General features: G+C 42.7%; 1 protein-coding gene across 2 annotated transcripts in view; it reads right to left on the bottom strand.

Annotated features, from left to right (window-relative positions):
- SLC2A12 (solute carrier family 2 member 12) overlaps positions 1-18938 on the bottom strand; it is a 61177-nt gene extending 42239 nt beyond the window's left edge. The window contains exon 1 of one of the 2 annotated variants that reach the window (XM_055264555.2): positions 18653-18938. In XM_055264555.2, coding sequence (XP_055120530.2) covers positions 18653-18755 — 103 coding nt within the window. In that variant the 5' untranslated portion in view covers positions 18756-18938. The remainder of the gene's footprint in view (positions 1-18652) is intronic. The other variant, XM_063631315.1, reaches the window with a different exon arrangement.
- Positions 18939-21079: the final 2141 nt, after the last annotated feature.

Raw genomic sequence — 21079 nt, forward strand, 5'->3', positions numbered from 1 at the left:
TGCTAAGTGCTAGCTTCTCTGTCTGGAGGAAAGAGCTCCTGACAGAAGAGGGACCCAACCTCTTCTGCTGCTTTCTGGACTTAGATCATTTGCCTGGTTTCTCAGGCCAGGACTCATAGCACACTGACAAACGGGAATATGTTCAAAGGGTCTGGAAGCCATGCCAGTTTGTCAACGTTCCCCTTGAAACCCATGGAGTATAATTCTTCAGAGACATTAAAGAATTGTTTTTATATGAATCATAAAAACATTTTACAATTTTCTACATGATAACATGTATCTCTTTCTTGCTATCCATCTTTCTATCTTCCTGTCTCTGGGCAATTTGCCTTTAAGAGGTTAAAACCTTTTACAAGATCATTCTAGAGCCCTAGTCCCACATGAGGGGCTTACCAACATGGAGTTATATGTTACAGAATTTAGCTGTGGTCTCAGTTGTCTGAATTTTAATATCTTCCCTATTATAAGCTTTAAGGGATACTTCCCCAAACTAGCTTTTCTCCTTCCCTTACTACTGATACTTAGGACTAGCGTTTGATGCTCAGCCTTTCCATTTGGGGTTTCGAATTCTAATTCACTGTATAAGGCTAGTCCTTAGTGCTTCTGAGATTGTGGCTCTGATACTTCAAGACTTCCATCACAGGAAGTTTTCCTGGTGCTACTTTACAAAGAGAGGCATAAGGAGTGGGTTTTTCCTGTGTGTTGGTTAGCCACGACAAGAGCAAGATGCTATCCTATGGATGCTGGAAAGTAGAGATAACTTTTTCTAAGAAATCTGGCAGTGAACAGGAAGCAAGAGATCAGAATGTGGGTTGAAGCACTGGCAGGAAGGTGGGGTTTGTGTTTGTCTACACACAGAGGTGAGAGTTTGGGCAGCCACGTGGACTGAGGAGAAGTTGCCGGTGCTGAAGGACAGAGTAAGATGAGGATTCACAATTAGCGCTTTTCCAAAAAATACCCAGCCTTCAAGTCAGTCTGCCTTTAATAATGATGAAGTAGAGCATTCCCAGTCATTTTGCTCATGGCTTTGCTTCACAGGGGCCCTTTCTTTACATCCCAGTTCTCCCAAAAAGTGCCATAGGGAATTCTTGGCTTTTTGTGGACATCACAGAAGTGGAAACTCCCTGGAGACTTGTAAGTGGTACCCACAGGCAGTTTGGTTAGGCCTATCCTGTCTTCTTCCTGTTGTTGGGGCTTGGAAGAAGATACCCCAAAGTATGGCACATTGGTGTGCTGAGTACTTTGAACTAGACATAGGAACATAGTAAAGGCCACTGGCTGCCTGACAAAAAAAAAAACAACTGTGTGTGCATGCTTTTCAGCTGGCTGTAGGATTTCAGCCAGAAACAAGGTCTTTCTGACCCTCTCCCATTTTCCCCTGAAGCAAGTCATGGAAAACAGAATTCCTTTCCCCAAGGTGGGTCACAGAAACCAGAACCACTCTGCCCCAAAGCAAATCATAAAACCTAGAAAGGTCACTCTCTCTCTTTTCCCTTGAAAAGCTTATTTCATGGGAGTCCTGCCCTCTGCCCAGGAGGAAGAAATGCCACACAGTGAGGCCCAAAAGAATCTGGACAGGCCTCGCTGGGTTTCTGTTTCAGTTTATTACTATTAACTCATACCCTTTTGTTCAATCACATTTCTACACGCCCATCCTTTCTTCATCAAACCTAAGCATAAAATCAGACATTTTTCGCTGAGTCTTTAGATCTTCATTTTGAAAGCCTCCCATGTCACATCAAACTTCGATTAACTAAATTTGTTATGCTTTTCTCTTGTCACTGTCTCCTGTGATAGGAGTGTTAGCTGTGACCCTTGATGAGTGAGGAAAGGCGTCTCACCTTTCTGTCTCCACACTGCTTTGCTAGAAGTGCAACAGCAGCAGTAGGAGGAAGATCTCCAGTTTGTCTTTTGATGCAATGACAATTCTTTATTAAGGTGATAAAGTAAAACTGTTCCTATCAAAGCTGTGATTCAATCAAGCAGCTTTATTCAAACAGGTGCTGAGACCTGCAGCGCAAGAGCACCAAGGGTGCCACGAGACTGCAGCGCCAGCCACCACCACAATAGCTGCATTGTCTGCTGGTCACAGTGAGTCAGATGAAACCACAACTGTAGCTGGCACTCAACACGAAACAATCCATTTTTCACAATATTTGAGTTTCTGCCTTTCTTATTCTCTTTCTTCCCCATATGCCTTTTATTGCATATGGACATAATGGGCACGCAATAAACACTTGCCAGCTGACTAAATCCTACAGCCAGCTGAAAAGCATGCACACACAGGTGTTTTCTTTTTTCTTTTTTGGCAGGCAGCCAGGTAATTATATACCTTGACCAACTGTGAATACTTCACAAATTTAAAAGCCCCCCCACCCCCACTTCATATTTTGTTCAAGAAAAATTTGCAGTTGTCCAAAAATGGCCTTGAGGCTATGGCCTGCCCTTCCTCTGCTCTTTCTCCCTGAACGCCTTTGATCCCAACTCATCTTTCAATAGTCATCTCTAGTACCACCTCACTTCTGGAGCCCACTCCTCAGTCCTCAGCGTTATCTTGCCCCCAGCCTGTGTGCGCCCACTGTGCACAGAATGTGTGTTCAGAGTCCATCTCATTTTAAGGCACTCTTTGATTGACCTGTTTGTCTTCACTATTAGACTGGAAGTTCCTTGAAGGCAAGAACTCTGCCTTTCTGAGACCTGTCCTTTCACCCCTAGCCTTCTGGCACAAAGTAAATACTCAATGTTTGTTGAGTGAATGAATGAATGAAAACAACACTCCAGAATACTGATCCTTACACCTCTACTCCCTACAATTGTATCAACAGACTATGGTTAATCTGTAGTGTTATATAATGGTTAGCATCTAGAACTTTATCTTCATATGAATATTTAGCAACTGAATAGCAATCCATTAGCATTTCTATGAAGGTTTTAGCACTATGTTTAGCTAGTTGATATAGCACCATTTGAGGGACCATAAAGTGTTTTATTGTCACAACTGTATTTATATATTATTAAACTTCAGCCCTATGCATGGAATTGTTCTCTAGTTGTTCAGACAGACTATTTAGCAGCCCTGTTTCAGTGGAACAGGTCTTCAGGTTCCGTAACATTCTCCAGGCACCAACTTTCCAGCCCATCTACACCACTAACTGTTTCCAGAATCTTCTATGTTCTTTCCCAAGTTTGTGCTGAGACTCAGGCTATTCCCCTCACTGCAGGGTCCTTCGCCTGCCTTCACAGCCCAGGGAAACTCGATTCAATTTTTTTTCTTTTCTTTTTTTTTTTTTTGAGAAGAAGTGTCACTGTGTCACCCAGGCTGGAGTGCAGTGGCGCGATTTTGGCTCACTGCAACCTCAGCCTCCCAGGTTCAAGCGATTCTCCTGCCTTGGCCTCCCCCCTCCCCCTATTCCTTTTTAAAGGGCCAGCTCCAATATCCCCTCCTCCATAGGCTTACCCTCTTGGGTTGGCTTTTTTGCTTTTTTTTTTTTTTTTTTTAGATGGAGCCTGGCTCTGTCGCCAGGCTGGAGTGCAATGGCGTGATCTCGGCTCACTCTCCACCTCCCAGGTTCAAGCGATTCTTCTGCCTCAGCCTCTGGAGTAGCTGGGACTATAGGCGTGCACCACCACACCCAGGTAATTTTTGTATTTTTAATAGAGACGGGATTTCACCGTGTTGGCCTGGATGGTCTCGATCTCCTGACCCTGTGATCTGCCTCTCTCGGCATCCCAAAGTGCTGGGATTACAGGCGTGAGCCACTGCACCTGGCCAGGTTAGCTTTAATCTCCCTTTTCTCTCTTGCCTTTACGTCCAAGGTTTTACAGCACCCTGGATTATATTTCACTAGGTTTGTATCCTGCCTTAGACTGGGACAATGTTGGGAGCAGGAGTGTCTGTATCATGGGGGCCAGTGCTCAGTAGAGGTTACAGGATGCCCCAGGAAGGAGATGCAGCAGCTTAGCAGAAGGCTCACCTCCTATAACCTCCCAGAGGGCATGTCCCAGGGAGAGTTCTGGTGTGGTGTTTCCAGCCCACCAAATGTCCAACATGCCACTCCTTGGCATTGGACCCTGCATGGCCACCCCTGTAGTGACAAATACTGGGTACAAGGCTTATCTAACCACTGTCTCCCACCCATCCCCTGCACCCTGATCCTCTCCTTAGCACACAGTGAAACTCGGACAAAAGGGAATTTTGGCTTCTCTCAACATCTATTATTATTTGAATTTTCTACGGAAAAAATATAGAAATGTTGCGACCTTTCTTTGTTAATTTTCCAACCCCGGGTTTGATTTAGTAGCAATTTCACAGACATCCTTTCCTGAAACTAATATTCTTCCACTCCTATTGGCTGAGGAGGTATTAAGAGGAGACACTGTTTAAATGTGCATGTTAGTACTCCCCTGTGCTTTGATTTGTGGTTCACTTTTTCTGCCTGATTATGTGTATTACTTTCATTCTTTTTCTTTCTGTGTTTTTTTTTTTTTTTTTGAGATGGAGTCTCTGGTGCCCAAGCTGGAGTGTAGTGGTGCGATCTCGGCTTACTGCACCCTCCGCCTCCCAGGTGCAAGTGATTCTCCTTTCTCAGCCATCCGAATAGCTGGGATTACAGGTGTGGGCCACCACGCCCCCTATTTTTGTATTTTTAGTAGAGACAGGGCTTCACCATGTTGGCAAGGCTGATCTTGCACACCTGGCCTCAAGTGATCCACCCGCTTCGGCCTCCCAAAGTGCTGGGATTACAGACGTGAGCCACCGCGCCTGGCTTCTTTCTGCTCTTCCTTTTATCCTTTCTTCCTTTCTTTTTTTTGACAGATTCTCGCTCTTTTGCCCAGGCTGGAATGCAGTGGCACAATCTCAGCTCACTGCAACCTCTGTCCCTGGGTTCAAGCGATTCTCCTGCCTCAGCCTTCTGAGTAGCTGGGATTACAGGCGCCTATCACCACGCCTGGCTAATTTTTATACTTTTAGTAGAAACAGGGTTTCACCATGTTGGCCAGGCTGGTCTTGGACTCCTGACCTCAGGTAATCCACCCACCTCAGCCGCCCAAAGTGCTAGGATTACAGGCGTGAGCTATCACATCCAGCCTCCTTTCTTCCTTTCTTCAATTCAAAACTTTCACCAGGATAAGTCTGGTGCATTTTCTTCTAAATTTTTCTGCTACTTGTTGAGTTCTTTTTCCATTCAGAAAAGATTTCCTCTAGTATTTTTGTCCTATTTGTTTAGACACAGTTATTTATATGTTAGTTTAATATATTCATTTCCTCTTTCATCTCTATCTTCTCATCCTTTTTATCTGCATCCTAGAAGAACTTCTCATATTCATCCTCCACATCACAGATTTCAGATGACGATTCTGCTGTTGCAGTTTCATTCCCTTCCACCCTACACGTCATTGATCTATTTGCATCTCAGTTCTCAGCAAGCTCTACCTTCACCTCAGTTTATTCTTATCATCAGATGTGGTTTACATCTTTTGCCACAGAATCTATCTTAAAAAATTATACCGAGAACAGAAATCAGATGCTTTCCATAATTTGTTTCCTATAAGTAGAAATCTTAGAATGCAGCCTTTTCCTCTGTATTTGAAACATACTTGCCAATAACCAGATTTGCAGCATCATTTCACCCAGCCCCTAAATCAGTTATGGTATTTTTGACTGTGATATAGTTTTTTTTGTCACAATTGATGTCCCATTCCAAGACTGTGATATTGTTTTAATGTATATTCCCACCGACTCTCATATCGAATTCTAATCCCGAATGTTGGAGGTGGGGCCTGGTGGGAAGTGTGTGGGTCATGGGGGCCCTTATGAATGGTTTGGGCCATCTGCTTGGTGATAAGTGAGTTCTGACTCTGAATTCAGATAAGATCTGGTGGTTTAAAAGTGTGTGGCCCCTCTCCCTCCACCCCACGCTCTCTCTCTCACTCCTGTTTTCACCATGTGATGTACCTGCTCCCCCTTTGACTTCTGCCATGATTGGAGTCTTCTCGAGGCCTCCCCAGAAGCAGATGCCACTATGCTTCCTGAATAACCTGCAGAACGGTAAGCCAGTAAAGCCTCTTTTTTAAAAATAAATTACCCAATCTCAGGGTTTTTTTGTTTTTTTTTTGTTTGTTTGTTTCTTTTGAGACAGGGTCTCACTCTGTCACCCAGGCTGGAGTGCAGCGGTGCAATCTCAGCTCACTGCAACCTCCACACCTCCCAGGCTCAAGTGATCCTCCCATCTCAGCCTTCCGAGTAGCTGAGACTACAGGTGCCCGCCACCACACCTGGCCAATTTTTGTATTTTTGATAGAGATGGGGTTTCGTCATGTTGCCCAGGCTGGTCTCGAACTTCGGAGCTCAAGCGATCCTCCCACCTCAGCCTCCCAAAGTGCTGGGATTACAGGTGTGAGCCACCACACCAGGTCTCAGGTATTTATTTATAGCAATACAAGAACAGCCTAACACAGACTGCAAGAACCCCAAGCCCTGAAAAACAGAAACTTACATCATAGTGGCATTTATTGCTTAATTAACTAAAAGACCAAGTTGGGTTTGCTGTCTCCAAGGACTCACACTGTACCCATCTTCCTGTTCCCGTTTCCTCAAATGATTGTCTGTTGTCCCCTGGTTTGTCACCATATGTGCAAAGTGGCTGCCACAGCTCCAGGAATTACATTCCCTCACAACCACATCCATAGGCTGGAGACAATAGAAGGAGGCTTGGAACGAGGGTTTATCTTCCTGTGGCTCTCTCCTTTTATTAGGAGGAAAACTTTCAAGAAGCACCCTGGAAGACTTACTTAATATCTCATTGACCAGAACCAGTGGATGACTGGTCAAACTTGGCTGTGAGAGAGATTGACAAGTGCGTATCTGAATCTTTTAGTTACCCATGTAGGAAAAGCAGAAAATCAGAGGGGAGTTGGAATGGCTGTGGTATATTCAGTGTCTGACACACCTTGTTCTAGCCACCTGGTTGCAGTTAGAAACTCCTCTCAGGTCTTTTGCACTGGAGGTGCAATTGATGTGCACATCTGCTGGCCAACTTTCTGATGTCTGTGTGTTATTTTTCTGGTGTGGTTCCATTGAACCAAGAAAGGAACTTTTTAATTTTTTTTCTTCCACTTTTTGGTTTCCTGATTACAAATGAGGGAGATCATTCCTGGATTATTGAAAGCAGTCTGTAGTTCTTTACTTGTCAAAAACAGTGGGTGCAAAACAAAATTCTAGAGTACATTGCTCCAGTGGCTCTGATAGGCTTTGTCTCTTCTTAACACTAGTTTCATATTTCAAAATGCAGTGAGTCACTGTCTTGCCTATTCAGCCCAGAGTTGTTGAAATCATGGAAATTGGAGCCCCTGAAGAGATACAGAAAGAGAAATGACCAGGTACAGTGGCTCACACCTGTAATCCCAGTGCTTTGGGAGGCAAGGCAGGAGGATTGCTTGTGGCCAGAAGTTCAAGGCTGCAGTAAGCTATGATTGTACCTCTGCCCTTCAGCCAGGGCAACAAAGCAAGTTGTGTCAAACAAACAAAAAAAAGAGAGAGAGAGAAAGAAAGGGAAGTGATAATGACAGGATGGGGGATGGGATTGGAAGAATCAGGTGTTAGGGAAAGAAATTCTGACCCTCAGAGAAAGCAGCTCTGAGGGTCTGAGGAGCTCTTTTCCTTCCTTGCTTGGTGAAGGTTCCATCTCTGTCAAATGAGGATGCACAGCGGCAGTCTATGGGAATCCAACATTTTACGGCCCAATCTTATACATTAGGCTCCCCATTTTATTTACTGTTAAATCCTAACTCATTGACAAATATTCGGGCTTTCAATGCTGTGGTGATTTGGCACTTCTGTCTGCATTTTTGTGGAGATTTTCAATGATAGATGGTAAAGAGGGAGGGAACCTGGAGAATAAACCCGCAGCTGTCTTTCCTAGAGTCCCCTGGCGTCTCCAGGAAGGGGATGCTCAATATGTGTGAGCCTTGGTGAGCCATGGACGTTTGAAAACCGACATCTCCGAAAGGATCCCCAGTCCACTGAAGATTATTTAATGTTGAAAAAATAGTAAAAGACGTATCTGTACTTCTCAATTTCAAATGTATATAAATGGGATGGAAAGTTGTTTTTTAAAAAATTCAATGTGCTAGTGAGTACATAGCAACTTTCTCTCACTCTATATTTTCTTTTTTTTTTTTTTTTTTGAGACGGAGTCTTGCTCTGTCGCGAGGCTGGAGTGCAGTGGCGCGATCTCGGCTCACTGCAAGCTCCGCCTCCCGAGTTCACGCCATTCTCCTGCCTCAGCCTCTCCGAGTAGCTGGGACTACAGGCGCCCGCCACCACGCCTGGCTAATTTTTTGTATTTTTAGTAGAGACGGGGTTTCACCGTGGTCTCGATCTCCTGACCTCGCGATCCGCCCGCCTCGGCCTCCCAAAGTGCTGGGATTACAAGCGTGAGCCACCGTCTCACTCTATATTTTCTAATCAATAAATATAAAACCGCGAAGACAATTTTGTGAGGATTTGAAGTTGTTTTTATATTTTAAAAGGAGTTCCTGCACTCAATAATGGTTGAGAATCACCAGTAGTGCTTTTTAAATTATTTAATTAGGGAAGTGAAATGGGAAGAACATAAATAATATTGTGAAGGCTGTGGATGAAGGTCCTTTTAGGAAGAGCGATTTACTAAAATTAATACCTGAATGGCCACCTGAACATTAAGGGTTAAGCTCACCATTATCATGTTGATAACGGACAGATGGCCTATGGGAGAGAGGGAGAGGGAGAGAGAAAAGGCTAAAGTGCTCTATCGAATACAAAAGAGGGATTTTGATGAGACAGAGAGTGAGACAGAGAAAGAGAAAGAGAAAGAGAGAATGAAAGGCTAAGAGAGCCCAGAAATAGAAAAAAAAAAGTAGAAGAAAAGGTCAGGACAAGTTGTCAAGTTGTGGGGAATGGGGAAAGGGAGAGACACCAAGGGCTCAGTCTGAAAAGAAGCCTGTGGATTTTTTAAAAGTTGATTTACAAGAAACTCCTGGCTGGGTTAGGTGGCTCATACCTGTAATCCCAGCACTTTGGGAGGCTGAGGTGGGAGGACTGCTTGAGCCCAGGAGTCTGAGACCAGCCTGAGCAACATAGTAAGACTCTGTCTGGTGGCGTGCACCTGTAATCCCAGCTACTTGGGTGGCTGAGCAGAAGAATTGCTTGAACCTAAAACGTCAAGGCTGCAGTGAGCTGTGATTGTGCCACTGCACCCCAGCCTGGGTGACAGAGTAACACTCTGTCTCAAAACAAAACAAAAACCAAACACACATACACACTCCAAAAAAGAAACTCCTTATGGTGGATTTGACAAGAGAATTTTCAAATTCTGGGCCTACCTAATATTCAATTGCATTACAGCCCTCTTCAAATTCTTAGTAAAAATATACAAAGAGCTTGTATGAATGGGATTCGAGAATATGAAGGAAAGGGGGCCGCTGTCATCTAAGAATGGATTGGAGCAGCAATAAGACCAGTTGCTGGAAGTGGAGGGCAAGGACCCAGAAAAAGCAGGAAGTTGGTGCAGGAGGGTGATCAGAACCACAAAACTCCTGAAGTGCACTGTGTGTGTTTGGATGGGAGGCTGGTGGGGAGGAAGGAGGCATGTGGATTTAACCATATGCGGCCTGCAACTATTTTTATTTTAATGTTAAAAGAATGGTGACCCCATAAAGCTGTAGAATTTGGAGACATGTAAATGAGGATTTCTAAAACTCCCTACTTCTGTCACCACTACCGTCACTTTTAGAAATTTTCTTGATTTCTCAGGCCAGGTGCCGTGGCTCACGCCTGCAATCCCAGCACTTTGGGAGGCCGAGATGGGCAGATCACCAGGGCAAGAGATCGAGACCATCTGGCTAACATGGCGAAACCCCGTCTCTAGTAAAAATACAAAAATTAGCTGGGCATGGTGGCGTGCGCCTGTAGTTCCAGCTGCTTGGGAGGCTGAGGCAGAAGAATCGCTTGAACCCGGGAGGCAGAGGTTGCAGTGAGCTGAGATCACACCACTGCACTCTAGCCTGGCGACAGAGTGAGACTCCGTCTCAAAAAAAAAGAAAAAAGAAAAGAAATTTTCTTGATGTCTCTAAATTAATACGGTCTCCTTCCCAAGAATTCCTGCTTTCACGGTACTTAGTTCACAAAAGTTTTGTGACATCCTTTGTAAGCTAAGGAAGCTGTGCCTGCTGCCAGCTTCAGATTCCTTTGTCATCCTCTTTCCCTGCTTTGAACTCTGTGCTCCCAGAATTCCAAAGTATTTGAAGCTCCCTGAATGTGCCATTCTCTCTTCTCCAAACATGTTCAAGCTATTTTCCCTCCTTAGAATGCTCTGTAAAACTACTGGCCTCAGTTACACGTGCTCAGCTCAACTTAGCCATCCTGTCTTCCAGGAGTCTCCAGGGACTGGCTGAACTTCCCCCTTTGCTATCATAGATGTTACACATAATACATGTATAATATCAAGCCATCTCCTCCATCAAAGGATTCCTGATCCCTCCTCGCTCTCCACTAATTGGCAATAAGCACCTGCACTGTGAGGATGCCTTTCGTTTCTCACCAGATTCCAGGGCCTGGCATCATATCTGATTCCTACTATCCACTCAGTATTTGCCGAATGGTTATCTTGCAGTTATTTTTATTTTTATTTTTTTGATAAGTTGGTAAAACCTACAGACAAGAATAACAGGCTGGGCACAGTGGCTCACGCCTGTAATCCCAACACTTTGGGAGGCCGAGGTGGGTGGATCACTCGAGGTCAGGAGTTTGAGACCAGCCTGGCCAACATGATGAAACCCCATCTCTACTAAAAATACAAAAATTAGCAGGGTGTGGTTCCAGGCATCTGTAATCCCAGCTACTTGGGAGGCTGAGGCAGGAGAATCGCTTGAACCCAGGAGGAAGAAGTTGCAGTGAGCCGAGATAGGAACGACTGCACTCCAGCCTGGACAACAAGAGTGAAACGCTGTCTAAAAAAAAAAAAAAAAAAAAAAGAATAATGTCTTAGATACATTTTTTGTAACCCTGAAGCATCCAGCACTGTGCCTCTCATGTAGTAGGTGCCCAATATGTATTTGCAGAAGTAAAATGCTCTTTAGTTCAGCAATCGCTTCTTTACTCATTGATCCTTCAACAATTAAGTGTGTACTATGTGCCAGCACTGTCTGGCAGGCAAGTTTCATCTGATGGCTATTGCAATCAGCCTTCGTGGTTGCTGGCAGCATCGTGTTGAGATGTTTCCTAGGTTACATCTGGATTTAATGGCACTAGAAGGTGGTACTTGTGCCACATGGATGTGATCCCTCATGTGTAGGCTGGAAATACAGAGAAAAAGGCATGATTCCTACCTATTATGAATTGTACAGAGCTTTCCAAGCACTATCAGTCAGCTCAGAGCTCTGATAGGTGCATGAAATATATATTTTATCCAGAAACTTATAATCTTATAGAAAAATACAAGTTACATAAAAAGTTAGAGAATTAACTAAAATAGAATGCAAACAAGTCCTGAAATGAGTGTAACTGGAATCCAAATTCACAGATTGGAAAGTAGAAACATCATTGCTGTCTGGTAATATGGGTGAAGACAGCAAACCTGGACTGGATTTAGGAAAGTAAGTTTCAGATCACTGTGCTGTCCTCTAATATCTGTGCTACCCAGGACAAGTCCCTTTGCTTTTTTCCAGGAGGAACCTGGGCTTAAAGGCGAAGGACAGTATGGAATCAGAGTCCTAATTAGTTACCGGCTAGACTTTGACACGTCCCTTAAGGTTTGTGTCTCTCCGTGTCCTCATTCACAAGATAAAGATAATAATATTACTTCCTTCGTAGAGTTGTAAGAATGAATGAGACAGAAGAGACCCTGGTACCTGGTAGGAAGTGATTGGTAAATGTTAGCTGTTGTTCTTAGCCTCAGTTTCCTTATCTGTGAACTGGGGTGCCTCATGGGGTTGCTATAAAGATCTGAAGGGATTACAGTAGTAGAACTACTTGGCCCACAAGAATCATTCAACAAAACCTCCTTTAATCTGAATCTAGTTGGTAAAATCTTCATAATACGGAGGTAAAGCTTTGAAACAGTCTTTTACTGATAGCAACAGAAATAAAATAATACCTTATTTCCAGCATAACAGTTGTGTCTTTCATAAATTCTTGAATTCCTTTGCTTTCAAAATTGGCAGTACCTACATAATTGGGCTTGCAGCATGAAAAATTTCTCCTGTGATTTTGTCTGAAGGTTTCTGCAGCTTAGTTTCCCGATATAAATAAAACATTTCATTAGTGTGAGGATGCTCTCTCACCACACAAATTGACCCTAATTACAACTTCCATTTCCCCTATTCTTGAAAAACTTTGCACATCTGAAGCTGAGCTGTCATGGTTTTTTAATGAGCATTACTCATAACTCTCAACTCTAACTTCCATAAAGTGTGGAGATGTGTGTGGGAGCAAGACATTTTGTATAAAATAATAATGGGCACTGCTAACAGTTCCAGAGCCCAGTGATGCCAGGCAGACCTGAGTCATGAGTTGTCTGAGAAACAGCTACTTCCAAGGCAATCACAATTTAACAGTTTAAAATTAAATTACACTTGCTTTACTTAAAAAATATATTCCTAAAAGTCAAACAAAGAGTTGCATTTTTCTCCGTGGAATTTTGGCAAAACAGTATAAAATAAATCATTGTTCAAAAATAATGAAATCTCCTAAAACTAGAATGATGTAATAAATTATTTTAGTCTTATTATTATTTCTACTAAGTTGTTTAGAATACTTAGGTGGGCAGCGGTGCCTCAGGCCTATAATCCCAACACTTTGGGAGGCTGAGGTGGGTGAATTGCTTGAGGCCAGGAGTTCGAGACCAGCCTGGGCAACATGGTGAAACTGTCTCTACTAAAAAAAAAAAAAAAAAAAAAAAAATTAGCCGGATGTGGTGGTGAGTGTCTGTAATCCCAGCTTCTCAGGTGGCTGAGGCACGAAAACTGCTTGAACCCGGGAGGTGGAGGTTGCAGTGAGCTGAGGCTACATTCCAGCCTGGGTGACAGAGCAAAACTCTGTCTTAAATTTTTAAAAAGACTGATTAGTATATTACTGGGGCATAGTCATTTAGCAAATGCATAAATAAGTGTGCTACAACATGGGAAGAAAAATGATACCAGTGTGCAAAGACAAAACAAAATAATACAGAAAAAAATTTGAATTTATGATTTACTTTAAAGGTAATATATTTGACTCAGTTTCAGCTGGGAAGTATTTTGGGGGGTGTCACGTTCAGTGACGTTAACTGAGATTGAGTACTTTTGAAGGGAAGAAGGGATGAAAAATCACCCACATTTGATATTTGGTCAAATAGCCTCTTGGGAAGGAGCCAATTCCAACTTTTCCTTTCTCATCACCATAACTTGGTATCTTTTAAGTGGCTTCCATTGCATTAATTTTTTCAATAACTCATCCTTCTGAGGGAGACTGTTCATGAGAAAAAATACTGAATGAAGGAGCTCTGACTCTATTCAATTTTAAAATCTTATAAAACCCGTTCTTGCTCATACACTGAGTAAATAGCTGTTTCAACTGTTGCATAGCAATGGAGGGCCCTTTAGAGCTCTCAGAACTTTTTAACCCAAAGGCTAGATAGTACTGAGAAAACGCTCCCTATGAAACCATGATTCAAAAACGAGCTATTCTTGAATGAATAATAAAATCCTACATACCTACAGCAATTAAAAATTGCAATTTCAAATTGGTGGTTTCATCTTTTATATACACATGCAAATCTCAGCTTCCTTCGGCTGCTCCAAGGTAGATTCAGTGTATTTTGAGTTCTGTCTCTACCAACTAGTATAAGCTCTAGACCACTAAAGACCACCCTCTTGAGAATTCACAAGAAAGATACCCTGTGGGCTCATATTCAGGTCCTATCAGCTACCACCAGGCCTATTCCTGGGCTTTCAGCTGCCTCAGCAACTGTTGGTAATCTGACAGAGAGAACGGTGATGTTGAGAATATTTAACAACTGGGACAGAGGCACTGACCTATCAGAATGGCTGTAAAAACTGGTTCAGGCATGCTGGTGTGTACCAGCTAATCTCAGCCTGCTCAGATGGGCCCAACCGCTTGGCCGGCTGCTCTCAGGCTGGCTTGGTCTGGGTCTGCCAGGCCCTGGCAGGGCAGGCTTCCTGCAGCGTGTGTCTGCTGCTGCTTCAGAGCCTGGGAGGGGGTCTGTGGCAACCTCTCTGCTCTCTCTGGGTGACACATCCTTAGAGAGGAGCAAGACCACTGCTGCTTATGATGCATAGCACCCAGAGTTTGCAGAGAAACATCTCCCACCATGTTCACAGCCTTTTCCTTTCCCAAGAGATCCCAGAGGAGCCATTTGCCCAATGCTCACAGTGGTGAAAAGCCTCAAATCTAGACTTTTGATGTGATTTCCAAGTGAGGTTAAATGTACAGTCACAGAGATACGCTGACTGGACTGAAAGGGGAGATGTTTATGTTTAAATCTGGTCTCATGACCACACAGAAGAGCAAGTGGTCCTCCATAAATGAACATGTCTAAAAATCCTGTCATTTCCAGCCAGGCACTGTGGATCACACCTGTAATCCCAGCACTTTGGGAGGCCAAGGTAGGTGGATCACCTGAGGTTGGGAGGTGGAGACCAGCCTGGCCAGCATGGTAAAACCCCATCTCTACTAAAAATACAAAAATTAGCCAGCTACTTGGGATGCTGAGGCGTGAGAATCACTTGAAACTGGGAGGCGGAGGTTGCAGTGAGCCAAGATCGCGCCACCTTACTCCAGCCTGGGTGACAGAGCGAGACTCCATCTCAGAAAAAACAAAACAACAACAACAACAAAAATCCTGTTATTTCCTTGGAAATACATATCACAGTAGACACAATCATTGTTATCAGATGTTGACTTGTTAAATACATATATTTTTAAAGCACTATAATTTTTGTCACTATAAATTTTGTTTTGATGCTTGATTTTTTTAATATATAGAAAGTGTGGAAAAATGGGAATGGCCCAGCATCAAAAACTCTGAGATGCCTGGGTCTGCCCAAGGTAACTGGCCTCTTACTAGAATCTGTCTTCTCACAACCGAAGCTCTGACATCTGCTCAAGCTGGTTGGCCTGACTTTCTCTTCCCTGAGGATGAGTTTGTTTCCAAGTCTCCGTCTCTTTTACAAGTTGACTTCCCCTAGAGCTGACTGACGAAGGCTGAGAAAGCCAGGCCTGACGAAATTCCAGGGGGCCCAGTTTAAGCTAAACCCAGGAGAACAGCACTCAGTAGGAACATAGTTACCGTTACATCTTACATACTCACCACCTGCCCAGCTTCCATTTAGGAAAAAGGAGTTCACAGCTTTAAAAGTGTTTGAGAACAATTGCCTTAGAATGTTCATCTGCTGAGCACAAGTGTGTGTTTCTTAAATTCCAGACTGTGGCGTCTTCAGAGGGGATGAAGGACAGTCCTTTCAGCTGAGTTCGTGAGTCCCATTCTTCATGTTCTGGGTCCCAGTGCCAGAGAGTTCTGCAGTGCTGACAACCTGCACTCATACAGTAAATATTGTTCTTGGTTTCTGAACCTTTGGACAGATGGGGGTGAAGGGAAACCTAAGAGGACTCTCTCCCCAGCCAATTGTTTGGATCATGAAATAAAGGAAGACTGGGAACTGAAGAAGAAGTCAGTATTGAATTTCCCGGGCCAGAGGCCACCAGGGTCAGTTCGGCACCATCCTCTGTGTGACCTTGGGCCAATCACACATCTTCTGACCTCAGGTTTCTCTTGTGTGAATTGCTCCATCCATCTAGTATCTCACTTCACTTATATCTGTTGTCACCAGAATTTCAAACTGAGCTTAATCCTGCCCTATGTTAAGATGGATTGGAACATGTCCATGAAAGCTGAAAAAATTTGCTAAAAATGTAACCACTTTGAGTCATAGCTTATTGAAAATGAATTAAGTTCATTAGCTTCTAGTCATTGGAACAAAGCATTCTTTTCAGTTAAAGAGGGTTAGTCAAGAAAGACCTGCCAAAATTTTTCACTGTGCACAGTAGCATCAAGGGAGTTCAACTGCGGACCCTGGGGGGTTGGTTTTGTTTTGTTTTTCAGTATCTCACATGATTTAATTACCTTGTCCTGAGTTATATAACTCATTCCTCTTTGTGCTTTGATTTTTCCATCTAGGAATGTAGAAAAGCTTGCTACCTTCAAATGCAGACATATTATGATAATTGTTGAGCATAATTTAAATACTCTGAATATCTTAGATGAAAACAATTATAGAAGTTGAAAATATGAAGAAGCCAAAAGGAGTATTTGACAAATATTACCTCATTAAATCTCAACACCTTCATAAAATAGATGAAGACACAATCCTAGTATTAATGAATGGAGACTTTAAGTAACTTAAGAAAACCATACAGCAAGTCTGCACTGTGCATTCATTTATACATATATATGTATAATTGCTTTTGGGTGCCAAAAGATGTTTAAGACAAGTTAAGAAAATTTACAAAAGTAGAAAATAAAAGGTTTGCATTCATCTAAATGCATATTTTATATAGCAAAAATCAAAGTTGTTTTCATCCGACATTTTAAGGGAACATTTAGGCTTTCTCTTCTACATAATGAAAGTTAATTTAAAATTAAATTTGAAAGATAATTTATGGTACTTATTCATTTATTATTTCTTTACAACAACATAAACAGTTGCACTTTAAGTTGAATTTCGTGCATGTAACCAACTATTGCAAACGTAAATACACATTATCTTTCTTCTGGATAATTGTGAATTTGTACAATATAAGCTATTAAGAGCACATTGTACCTTCAAAGCCATATCAAAATAAACAGTCCATTTTTAATGGTGACTACAAAGGCCCTTCCTAGGCAAAGTTTCTTTTCATCTTCTTTGTGACATTATCACTGACTGTATTTAGTAAGCCCTTTTGTTAACATCACCACCTCAGCTTGCTCTGCAGTCTACACTGCAGCTCATGTTCCCAGGAATTTGGAGAAAAGAACTTTGCAACCCTTTCCCTTTATCTCCAAATATAAGTTTCCCTTGCCTGCTCTTAGGGAACTTGTGGGCCAATGAGTAGCAAGCACTTAGGGAAAAGGGTACCTCTGCATAAGAGAGGGCAGGCCATATTGAAAGATGACCCCAGATATTCTTTTATTATTATTATTATTATTGTTATTATTATTATTTTAGACAGAGTTTTGCTCTGTCGCCCAGGCTGGAATGCATTGTCGTGATCTGAGCTCACTGTAACCTCCAAGTGATTCTTGTACCTCAGCCTCCTGAGTAGCTGAGATTACAGGCATGTGCCACTATGCCCAGCTAATTTTTCTGTATTTTTAGTAGAGATAAGGTTTCCACTCTGTTGGCCAGGCTTGTCTTGCAATCCTGGCCTCAAGTGATCTGCCCACCTCGGCCTCCCAAAGTGCTGAGATTACAGGCATGAGCCACCACGCCCGGCCTCATTCTTGACGAGAAGTGTGAAAGCAAGAGAAGGCTGAGATCAGGACATGGAAGATGGAGGGCTTCTCCACTCCTGAAGAGGGCCGCTTCATGCCTTGATGTTAGGGGTCACAGGTTCAATTCCCCAAGATCAGACAAACCCACAAGGCAAACGTCAGTATTAGGACCATTCCCAAGAGAAAGGCAGATGTCTTTTGTATCATTTACAGTATTGGATTTTGCATGAAATTTCTATATGCTGCTTGGGAATGTAATATCTGATTAAGAATACACAGCTAAGGAAAGTAGTAGGAAAGAGAAGATTATTTGTGTTTGTTGTCATTTCATATTACAATTACTTTCTATGCCTTTCAGCACAAACTAAATGAGCAGGAAGAGGTAGCAAAATGTGTACAATGTATTTGTGGGAATTGTAAACGTGGAAGTGAAGACCAGCCTCTGATTTATCAAAGATCACTTAAATGAATTAAAACTTTTCCAAATTTCACCTTCAGAAGGTCAACATAGCAAACAAACCTCAGTTTGCAAGGCCAGTTTTAAAGAAGGCAGAATCCAGCAAAGCAGGCGTTTCAGGCTCTGAATAACGCTCAAATTCATCACAAACGTGCTGGGAATTTAAAAAGGAAGTTTGTGTTCTCATTGATTACATAACTAATAATTTTATGAAGCCTGTTTAAAATACTGATTTTTAAAACAGTGGTTATAATGTCAATTGGTTACACAGTGTCCATTTGTGACAATAAATGAAAAAGTGTGGGCAAGCGTGTGCTTGTGTGTGTTTACAAATGAGACTATCTTTGCCGGTGGACCGTTCCAATATGAAAAAGATCCATACATTGTATTATGTAAACACAATCAAGGGGACCCATCATACCAGTGGCGGATGTGTAACCTGTATTTTCTTGGCACATAAGGTTCCACCAAGATTTCGATCTTCACAACATTACAGCTCCCAGCTATCCCACGTCCCACCAGACCCTGTCCCCTTCTCTCCACACATCCAGCGCGCCCACATGCGCGCGCGCGCGCATACACACACACACACACACACACACACGGGACTCAAGAGACAGTACACTCGGGAGATGAGTACAGCTTGCTTCTCTGCGGTCACCCGAGCACTGCAGGCTCACTTTACCTCTCGCCCAGGGAGGATGCCGGCTGCCGCTGCCCTCCGTCTCCACGGCTGTCCCCTTCTGGTTCAGCAGACTGGGGCCCTCCGTGTTTTCAACAGGTACCATGGTCACGTAGAAGTTACAGCCGCTTCCCCGCCACCAAACCGCCCCGACCACTCCGGCTCCCAGGAGTGGTCACTTTCCCCATAATAGCATGCTGAAGAAGAGTGTGGGGAAAAACTTCGGGCAAAGCTAATGTGATTTGTGACCAACTTTGTTTCTATTTCCGAAGGCTTTGCCCTTTTCGGTGACACAGGCTGTTGCTATTCCAAGCAGCCTATCACAGGCAGGGGGAGGGCCGTGAGTCAGAGGATTGTTTTTGCCTTTAGATGCGGAGTTGGAAGCAAGGGGTTAAAAGAAAGGGAGCTCAGACGGAGTGTTTGGCCATTAGCTAAGGGTAGCTCTTGTATTCTAGCACCTTTGAAAAGAGGCAGAGAAAGGAAACATGCAGATTTAAATGCAAGCTGAGAGTAGGGATAGAATATTCACAGATGGTATCAGTTAATCTTGCAGAAAGAGGAACAATTTATGCAAAGACATACCAGAAGGAAAAGTGTGTCAATTTTTCAGCAAGACTATTATTCCAAAAGTCATGGTATTTACCAGCTTACACAAAGCATAAAATACCTTTATTGTTTCAACCTGATTTTGATCTAGGTAAAGGCCTATATCTTTCTCTCCAAGGCCTGTCAGATAAATCACAGTCTGAGACCAAAAATACACAAACTCAGAATGTGCAGATTCTTTAGACTTTTTATATGCTGAGGTTATAGCAAAGTAATCCATTTCTTAATGCAGAATTGTCTTTAAGAGACAAATTAACTCTGAATCCTCTGTTAGGTTTCATGTTTGCCTAGGTAGGAGGAGGATACAGACTAAGTGGCCCATTGTGTGGGTGTGGTGGTCATGCAATCTCAAACAAAATCAGGGCATGAGAGAGGATCTTTTTCTGATTTGTGAATATATTTATAAAAAAGTCTTACAGGGTTGTGACATTTTACCTTCAGTTATTCATTCAACAAATCATGTTTATTAAAAAAAAAAACCTTATAGAGGAAATTGAGATCATCTTAAAAATCATTTGGAATAAAAACTAACATGTATGGAGCACTTACGTGCTAGAAATTGTGCTAAGCGCAATAACTTAAATGATCACTTTGAGGCAGGTACCAACATTATAGAAGAGGAAATGGAGGTTGGATAACTTGGCTAGTCTCACAGCTAATCAGTGGTAGAGCTGAGATTATGAATCCAGGAGGTCTAAAGCTGTAACTCTCCTATATTCTAACTTCCCGGCCTTGTCCTTCTCTGATTTTCTTGGCTTCCTACACTTTCAGACCTACTCGACTTTAAGAAGATGCCATGAAATATGGCTTTTAGTCATAAGCATTTCTCTGGACAGGAAAACAAATTTGTGCTTGTATAAGCAGAAGCTAAATTTTTGTTACTTCTTTTCAACATTTTAACTGAATCACCGCAAAGCTCTAAATTCACTTAGTTGTACATTTCCTTTGCTTGTCACTAAATAATTCTATATTTTTCTTATCTTTCAGGGAAACAGGTAGCAAATGGAAACAAACCTATAATAATTCAGCTAGTATTTATTATGTACCCGTTGTATGTCTGCTGATAGTGCTGGAAAATGGAAGTCCTCCAGGCATAATCCAGGCCCCTTCTGATTAAGAGGGTAAGAAGTTCAGAATCCCACACATCAGTGTCCCCACTAAAGAATGTGTAATGCAACCATGGTTTGAAGCAACTCATTTTATTTGTTCCAAGGGTGCATTATAATTATATAGGAGTCCCAGTTTCTATCTGTGAGACACATATGTTTCCCATAAGTTCTCTATATTCTCTTGGCTTCTAACTTCCTTCTGCTCAGAACCAATGACCTCATTAGGGGGAAAATGTTCTTGCATTGGGTTAGTTGTATCATTGCTTTGTTTCGTGATCCCACAACCTGTGTTTCTAGCAGCTTCTTGGCCCCATGGGAGTGTTAGAGTGTTTGCTATAGTGCTTGACTAGGCAGAAGATAAACCTAATTCCAGAATACTTTACTATGGTTAAAAGCAGTTCAACAGTCCTCACTCTGTTTTGTGTAGCCAAACCGTACAGGAGATCCACAGGCATAGTAAGCCAACCAGGAGTCAAAAAGAATGCTCAGCAATGCAACTGACAACACCACCTCCTGGTGCTCCTAATTCTGTTCTTTATTCTGCTGGTGACCTTACCTGGGCCACTGGCTATCTCAAGCTCTGTTTGTACTTTTCTCAATCTCTTAACTCAGAGAAAAGTTTAGGGGAGAAAATTTTTTTCACCCAGACTAGAGGGGGGAAACTGCCTCAATTCTGTTAAGAACCCTGTACTTCTCCTTCCCAGTCTTTTGCACA

Source organism: Symphalangus syndactylus, chromosome 2, assembly GCF_028878055.3.
Source record: "Symphalangus syndactylus isolate Jambi chromosome 2, NHGRI_mSymSyn1-v2.1_pri, whole genome shotgun sequence".
Classification (NCBI taxonomy): domain Eukaryota; kingdom Metazoa; phylum Chordata; class Mammalia; order Primates; family Hylobatidae; genus Symphalangus; species Symphalangus syndactylus.